This window comes from Tupaia chinensis, unplaced genomic scaffold, assembly GCF_000334495.1.
Source record: "Tupaia chinensis unplaced genomic scaffold, TupChi_1.0 Scaffold000078_1, whole genome shotgun sequence".
Lineage (NCBI taxonomy): Eukaryota > Metazoa > Chordata > Mammalia > Scandentia > Tupaiidae > Tupaia > Tupaia belangeri.
This window is the reverse complement of record NW_006159539.1, coordinates 4,978,975-4,987,467: the sequence shown is the minus strand read 5'-3', so window position 1 is coordinate 4,987,467 and position 8,493 is coordinate 4,978,975. Positions and strand designations below refer to the sequence as shown.

The 8,493-nt window shown below is 52.0% G+C and overlaps 1 protein-coding gene across 6 annotated transcripts in view; it reads left to right on the top strand.

Moving 5' to 3' along the window:
- Positions 1-700: 700 nt before the first annotated feature.
- Positions 701-8,493, top strand: part of ADAMTSL3 (ADAMTS like 3) — a 266,629-nt gene continuing 258,836 nt past the window's right edge. For all 6 annotated transcript variants that reach the window (XM_027769071.1, XM_027769070.1, XM_027769075.1 and 3 more), the window contains exon 1: positions 701-799. In XM_027769071.1, coding sequence (XP_027624872.1) covers positions 731-799 — 69 coding nt within the window. In that variant the 5' untranslated portion in view covers positions 701-730. The remainder of the gene's footprint in view (positions 800-8,493) is intronic.

Here is an 8,493-nt window from a genome sequence, read left to right as displayed (position 1 = left end):
ATAAATTGACAGGAAAACTAAAAAAACTAAAATAAATAAATAAAAATAAACCCTCCGTTGCCCTCCTGGTCTCAGCCAACCTGTGCTGGTTCATCTTCCCGAGGCTGGCCCAGGGGCTGTCCCCTCCAGACCTCAACTTCGCTGTCACACACCTCTCTGGCTGCAGGTCCAGGACCTGAGCGTGTGTGGCATTATTTACTGGGGGAAATCCTTCAGAGAAGACCTGCACTCCAACCCTAGAATGTCTATCTTGATGTGTGACCTGAGGCAGGTCCTTTCCCTCTCTGGGCTGACTTCGTTGGAATCAGACTCATTTTTGCCTCAAGTGGCAGATGTTGGCAGGTGCCCTAACGCCTGGCTCTGTGCTGGCTTTCCCAGTAGCATGTCAGTAGCCACACCCTGCTGCTGACAGATGGGCTGGGAGGTGGTGGGTGCAGGGATGGCTCAGCTTCTGGAGGGCTAGAGGTATGAGTTGCTTACTAAAGGCAAGCCCACCCCCCTTCTGGCCTTGGTGAAGACACCTCCTAAAGACAGACCCAGATTGCCTGCAGCCTACTGGAGGCAGCCCATCTGGGACCTCCCCAAACTTTTCCAAGAAGTTGCCTGAACTTCAGGGTGCCTTCCTCTGGTCTCTTAGTCGCAGATACTGTCAGCCTGGCGGGCCTGGTTGGAAACCAACTCTTTCCTCTTCCGCAGGCTGCAAGGGAGACCCCCCAGGCGACTGGACCCCATGGCTCCCTGGAAGACACCCTGGCTGCTGCGTATGTGGATGGTCTTCATGTGTGCTACCCTCCTGCAGGTAACAGGAAGAGGAGGAGGGACGGTGGGCATCCCTCTGTATATTGGGGAGCATTATCTGAGACCACCTGAGATGACTCGTCTTAATCCTACACCAGGGAACCTAACTTTCTCACATCTAGCCAATGGAATTTCTCGTTGGCTTCACCATGGGGAATCCCTTGAGTCCAAATCCCTTGAGTCCTCTCTGAATTCTGAGTGGGGCCTTGGTATTGTTGTGGATACCACACACCAGTGGTGACCTGGGTCTTTGAACACAGGCCATTCTGCAGGTGTCCAGTTGGGGTGGGGGCTACAGGCCTGGACACAGTGAAATGGGCAGAGCCAGGTTCTGGCCCTGGCAGAGCTATTAAGTAAATATTCCGAGTGTCCTTCTGTTACCACTTAGCCTTCTGTTTGTAGTTCTCTCTTTAGACCCCCGTCTTTCCTAACCGGCCTGGGAAGATTCAGCTCAGGCACTGCACCTTATTTATTGGTGGGGCGTACTCAGATGAGTGAGGCTAGCCTTGCCCGACAGACAGGAGGGAGTGGTGGAGACAGTGGTGAGGTGAACAACACGTGTTCCATTTATCGACAGCCTCTGCCTAACTCCAGCCGATCCTTGCAGAGTGGGGAGGCACGCTTGGCATTGCCAGATCTTTTCAAGATAGCCGGGCCATCGAGATCCCTTAGAAAATAAAATCTCTCTGTTTGGAAAGCACTGAGAGCCAGACAAATAAGTTGCAAACTGCGTTCAGCTGAATAGATTGCAGCCCCAGATCTAGAGGTGCAGAGCTCAACCTCACCAGGATTGTGTCCGGAAGGCTGCTGCCAGCTCCAGACAGTTAAGTATTTGGTGTGAATTTGAACAAGGCAGCCCCTCTTGCAGCTGTGTCTTCTTAGGCCCGTAGTTTGTTCACCTGTGCACCCTCAAGGTCTAGCAAGGGGCTGACACTTAAGGGTTTAAATGTCTGTTACATAAGCAGGTGTGCCTGAATGAAGACGTTACTCTGGGATAACTTAATTAAACTGTTCTGTTTCTCTTTTCACTGTCCTGAACTTAGCGTCTCTAAGGCCTCTTGCAGCTCCAGTGCCCTATGAATTCTGTGATGCACACAGGATTGGTTAATAGAGAACATCTTCTCCCTCATTACCCCATCTTATTTATTTTTAAGGTTTTTCTTTTTTGTTTGTTTCCTTTTTTTTTTTTTTTTGGTCATAGGGTGTGTGCACTTGCTAGAGAGACAGTGAGAGGGAAAGTGAGAAATCATTCCTGACGGGGGATGGCCACACTGCAGTCTCTTCTCCTCCTGGGATTTTTGCCTAGCATGTTTCAAGCTGCTGGATCCGGGACTCAAACCACAGTTGACCATGTGGGAGTCTAGCACCTTAACTACCACACTACCTATCCCATCTTATTGATGCTACTCCACAATCACATTTAAAAAAAATAATTATTTTATTTAACTTTATTTATTTTAATTTGACCAGAGAGGGACAGAGAGAGAGAGAGAGAGAGAGAGAGAGAGAGAGAGAGCGCGTGAGCAAGTGAGAAGGCAAGCCACCAGGTCTGGGACTTGAACTGCAGTCGGACATGTGGGAGTCCAGCGCCTTGCTTGCCAGCCCCCCACAATCACATTTTAACAGATATCGTTTGTTAGAACAACAGTTTAGATATTCTCTGGGTGATTTTAGAGGTTGTCTGGCCAGAGAGGTGCAGACTTCGAGGGAGAGGGGGGAGGCCGGCTTTTGTGTCCCATCAGCGGATCTGAAACAGGCGACGAGGGCTTCAGAAATCTGTTCCCGGTCAAGTGGGGCTGAGGCTCCGAGGCGCAGCATTTTATTTTGCCTTCTTTCACCCTATAAAATTTAAATGTGCTCTGAGACAGTCTGTTGACCTTTGGCCAAGGGCAGTGTTTGCCCAGCTTGAATCACTCACTGACCTCTTTCAGATTTTTCCATATCTGTGTGCCTGTGGCAGAGATGTTTCCATGTACGAGGCCGTGTGCACAGAAGGTCATAAAAGGAGATTTCAGGCTCGAGGGCTCCATCCTCCACACCACCCACTGTGCCAGCCCCGGCTCCGCCATCATTTCTGTGTCGCACACACATCTCTGCATCACATCTCAGCTTCCACTTCTGTGGAGAGGAGGCAGTAATAGTATCTACCTCATCGGAGGGTTTGGCGGAGTCAGTCCATTGTGAAGTGGAAAAAGGACCAGTGCCTGGCACCCCTCTGCTGTGGCTGCTTGGTATTAAGGGTCTGGAGCAAGCGCGGTGCGTGTATTTTCTGCCGTGGAACTGTAGGGGGCACTCCAGAGGCATTAGCTGCGGAGAGAAGATACTGCAGAGGTTGGAAGGAGGTAGGGCCTTTTTTGCTTAGGGAAGGGATGTGTGTGGCCAGGGCAGGCTCCCTAATGGCCCTTAGTGAGTATTCTAGTAAGAGGTGGGTCAGTCCTGGGGCCTTGCCCATGGCTTGGACACTTTATCTCCCTAGATTGAGCTTGGGTTTGACTCAACGCTGCCCCTTGAGGCATCTTGAGATTTTGGTGTCAGGGCGAAGTTTAAGGTGATTTATAGCCCAGTGTCTTGCCTCACCTTGTAAGTGCTGCCACCACGTGGTTGGCAGAAAACACATATGCATGTGAGGCTCAGCTGTGGGATGGGTTAACTCATTAATAAAAACTGGATTTTCAAATTAAACCGATGACATGGTGAGTGAGGTGCTGGATCCCACCCAGCCGACTCCAGGGTTCAAAGTTTGGACCCACTAGCTTGAAAAGCATACCAGCCCATGTGCATGTGTGTCCAGAATCCTGAGAGGAGAATGGAGGAGAAGAGATTGCGGCGTGGCCATTCTCTCTGGGGGGTGATTTCTCACTTTCCTAGTCAGCCCCCATGCCCTATAGTAAAAACTAGAAAAAACATTTAACCAGCTAAACTTTAAGTTCTTACATTCACTGATCACAACTAATTGTGTCAGATGCAGAGGGAGGTCTGGATCTGGCAGTCCCCGTTTTTTCTAGCTAGCTTGGCCATTCCTGGAGGAGTGCACTGTTCCCCTCACCCAGACAGCTGCAAGGTCTCCCTTCTTCCTGTCTCACAGGCCCGGGAAGCTTCCTGTTGCTCTGGGTCCATTCCGCAGGGACCTTGACCTTCCCAGAGAAGACAGCAGCTGCCGTTCCAGCTCTCTCTTCCAGCTCGGAGTTTGGAAGAGCTTTTCATATTTTCTCCTGACTCTTTCTTTCTTTCTTTTCTTTTTCTTTTTTTTTTTTTTTTTGCCTTAAGATGTGCACACTAGCTGGAGAGAGAGAGACCGAGACAGGCAATGAGGAAGCAAAGTGAGAAATCATTCCCCGGGGGCATGGCCACACCACAGTCCCTTCTCCTCCATTCTCCTCCCAGGATCTTGGGCACACATGCACATGCACCTGGCATGAGTTTAAAGCCACCAGGTTCGGGACTCAAACCGTGGTCACCCATGTGGGAGTTCAGCGATGTAAGCGCTATGCCATCTGTTGGCCACTCCTCTGGCTCTTGAGGATGACTCTTTTTTTTTTTTTTTCTTTTTCTGTTTTTGGAGAGGTTTTTGCTATAGGGTGCATGCGCTCGCCAGAAAGACAGAGACAGAGAGACAGAAAGCGAGAAATCACTCCCCAGGGGGGATGGCCACGCCACAATCCCTTCTCCTCCATTCTCCTCTTGGGATCTTGGGCACGCACGCACATGCGCCTGGCGTGAGTTTAAGCCACCGGGTCTGGGACTCGAACCGTGGTCAATTACATGGGAGTCCAGCGACATAGCCATTATGCCAACTGCTAATCCCTTGAGGATGACTCTTGTGTTGACTGTTCCCCTATTTACAACTTGCCCCATTTCTTCTTGCCTAGAAGGAGAATAGACAACCTCTCGTGTTTACTAATTTAATATTCGTGCGGTAGCTTCCAAGCTCTCTGGCAAGTTCCTGTAGAAATCATTTTAGGGACCGGCAGATGGCATAATGGTTACGACGCTGGACTCCCACGTAGTTGAATGCAGTTTGAGTCCCAGACCCAGCAGCTTAAAACTCAGGATGGTCACCTGTGCCCCAAATCCTGAGAGACTGGAGGAGAAGGCATTGTGGCATAGCTAGCCCCTCTGGGGGCTGATTTCTTGCTTTCTGTCTCGCTGTCTCTCTCTGTCTCTCCAGCAAGCATATGTGCCTCAAAACAAAACAAAAAACAAAAACAAAACCCTCTAAAAAAATCATTTTAATCGTGGTTGCAACCTGCTATTATTATCTCTGAGCGATTGTATCAAAGTGGCTTCCTGAGTGTCCAAATGGCCGCCTGCCTGTTTTCTCTGGGGACGTGTTGACTGTACTTTGATTCCCTGGTAAGCCCTGTCCCCCACCTCCTGTGTCTTGGGGTGGGATGGCCTCTCCTGAAGGATGACTTCATCTTTGACTGCCCTCCTGCCAAGTTCATAGACATCTGTTGAAATAGCTCCTTCAAAGTAACAGTTTTGAAAAGCAGGAGACGTTTGGATGAAGAAGTCTGGGAGGCTGGTTGGAAGGGCTGTCTTAGAACTCTGTGGTGACATCCTGTGCGGGGAGAAGGACTTAGAGCATTTCCGAACACGACTTGTAAAGTAAGCGGCATCTGCGTTGGTTCAGGTCCTGCCCTGAGTCTCGTCAGGGATAAGCGTAAGACAGAGAGGTTTCATGTGTAGTTTCTGTCATGGAGGCTGGTCCTGCAGAGGGCTGGGGGGTCGGGCGGGCACAGAAGGCCAAGTGGTCTTGGGGAGATGCTCTTCCATCTCCTGTGGCCTCATTATAATGCAGATGGAGCTGCTGGCGGTGACTGTGGGGACAGGACATGGAGTGGGCTGAATAAGGGCCCCCACATATGTCCACATCCTAATCCTTGGATCCTGTACATTCTCCTTTCTGTGCAAAAGGACTTTGCCCATTTGGTTAAGAACCTTGAGATGGGCAGGTGGTCCTGGGTTACGCGGTCATAGCAGCCTTCATAAGAGGGATGCAGGAGGGTCCGAGGCGGAGGCAGGAGGAGGTGCCGAAAGCAGGACGTGTGAGGAGCCAAGGCAGACCAAGGCCGACCAGCAGCCTCTGGAGACTGGGAGAGACAAGGAATGGCGCTTCCCTGGAGTCTGCCCTGGCGGCACCTTCATTTAGCCCTGCTTCAGGTTTCTGGCCTCTACAACCACGGAAGTGCAAACTTGTGCTGGCTTTGTGGTGGGTGGTTTTAGCAGCAGAAGGAAACGAACATGGGTGTCGGAGGTGAGCTTTAAACCTTGAACCTCCCCCCCCCCACACACACACACACACTCTGCGCCCTTTTTCCATTCCCTAGAGAGGCCAGCACAGTCTCAGAGCCAACTAGAGGACCAAAGAAGAGCCGTCTGAGGGCTGGCGGCCTTGCTCGGGTCTTTTATTGACCTCGTACAACAGTCTTGCCACCAGGTTCCCCCAGGTGCACCTGGCATTGCCCTGACCCCGATTGTGTCAGTCTTGGGCAGGAGCAGGGATCCCTAGGCAGGCAGCCCTGGGTCAGGGTGTAGAGGGCCGGCTCTGGGGGCAAATCAGCTCAAGGTGGCCCCGACTCTGCTAGGGCATACGATTCCCTGTAGGCCAGCCTGGCTTTGTCCAGCTCTGCGCCCTTTTTCCATTCCCTAGAGAGGCCAGCACAGTCTCAGAGCCAACTAGAGGACCAAAGAAGAGCCGTCTGAGGGCTGGCGGCCTTGCTCGGGTCTTTTATTGACCTCGTACAACAGTCTTGCCACCAGGTTCCCCCAGGTGCACCTGGCATTGCCCTGACCCCGATTGTGTCAGTCTTGGGCAGGAGCAGGGATCCCTAGGCAGGCAGCCCTGGGTCAGGGTGTAGAGGGCCGGCTCTGGGGGCAAATCAGCTCAAGGTGGCCCCGACTCTGCTAGGGCATACGATTCCCTGTAGGCCAGCCTGGCTTTGTCCAGCGTGGGTGTCTGTTTTGTGCCGTCTCGGTGATCCAGAGGATTTGGGTCTCTGAGAGACACAGGTTTATGGAGAGTCTCAAATACAAATACGGAGCCAGTTATTGGTCCAGCCATACCTTGCGAAATCCCCTATTTCTCATCCTTTAGTGAGATCTTGGAGGAGATGCCCTTTCTGTTATTAAAAGACCAGTTTAATTTAAAATGTTGGTCCCAGGGACCAGCAGTTGGCGTAAAGGCTATGTCGCTGCACTCCCATGTAGTCGACAGTGGTTTGAGTCCCGGACCCCCTAGCTTAAACTCACAGCAGGTGCGCATGTGTGCGTGCCCAAGATCCCGAGAGGAGAATGGAGGAGAAGGGATTGCGGCGTGGCCAGCCCCCCGGGGGGTGATTTCTCACTTTCTCTCTGTCTGTCTCTGTCTTTCTGGCAAGTGTACGCGTCCTATAGCGAAAACCGCTCCAAAGATAAAATAAAATAACATGTTGGTCCCTAACTGACTTTCAGTCTCATCTCCCTGCTCTCTGGCCCAGGCCGGACGCAGGGTTCCTGGTACTTGAAGTGGGGCAGGGCTGTGTCCGCTCTCTTTCTCTGCCATGGAATGGCAAGGGGGCAGTGGGCATGGTTTTGGGGGTACATCTTCCTTTTACTCCTTCCGGATCCATCTGGGGGGTAGGAAATAGGAGAGGAGGTGGGGAGAAGTAACTGGACAGTGCCTTCTGGCAGTTCCCACGGTGGCTGTGGCTCCTCTCAACCTCCCTGCCCTCTTGGTGTCAGGTGCAAGTTCTCAGAGGGCTCTGCAGGACCACGCTGCAGCCGGCAGCCCAGCTCGGGCTTGCCACTTGCTTCTGGGGTCTTCTCGGCTGGGGGGCAGCCTTGCTGGGTGGGCGCTGGGAGGATAGTTCAAACCCAGCTTCCTTTGGTGTTGCCCCGTAGGAGATGCAGGTGCCTGGCTGTGCTAGTTGGTCAGATGTGCCAGCGCCATGTCCCTCTGTCCTGCCAGCGCTGTGTCCCTCTGTCCTGCCAGCTCCCTTACGCTCTCCTTCCTCTGCACTGGTCGTCTTGGGTCAGAGCAGCAGATCCACTGTCTAAGCAGACATCTGTCTGGGGAGTGGATTGCCAGTCTCCCTATGGGTGACGAATCACAATGAATGTATTTTTTTTTCTTCATTTTCATCCTTTAAAAAGAAAAATTGGGGATCAGCAGATGGCATGGGTTGCTGAACTCCCATGTAGTCGACCATAGTTCGAGTTCTGGACCCGGTAGCTTAAACTCACGCTGGGTGTGTGTGCGTGTGTCCAAGATCTCAAGAGAATGGAGGAGAAGGGAGTGCGGTGTGGCCATCCCCCCAGGTTGTGATTTCTCGCTTTCTGTCTCTCTTTCACTGTTTTTCTGGTGAGCACACGTGCCCTATGGCAAAAATCTCTCCAAAAAAAAAAAATTGTCAAAGGGTAGTGCGCTGGCCAGAGAGACAGAGGGAGGAAGAGGAAGAGGAAGAAAGCACGCCCTGTGGGGAATGGTCGTGCTGCCGTCCCTTCTCCATTTCTCCTTCCTGTCAGGATTCGGGGCGCGCATAAATGCCTGGCTTATTTATTAAGCCTGTCAGTCTGCGACTTGAACCACACGGTCCAAGGATCCAGCTCTCTTAACCACCAGGCTGCGGGCTGGCTCTCTACATTGCCATTTCTTGTAGCCGCAGGTCGTTCTTCCTGTGTGCATCCGTGGTGCCATGATGTGTCTACACACGC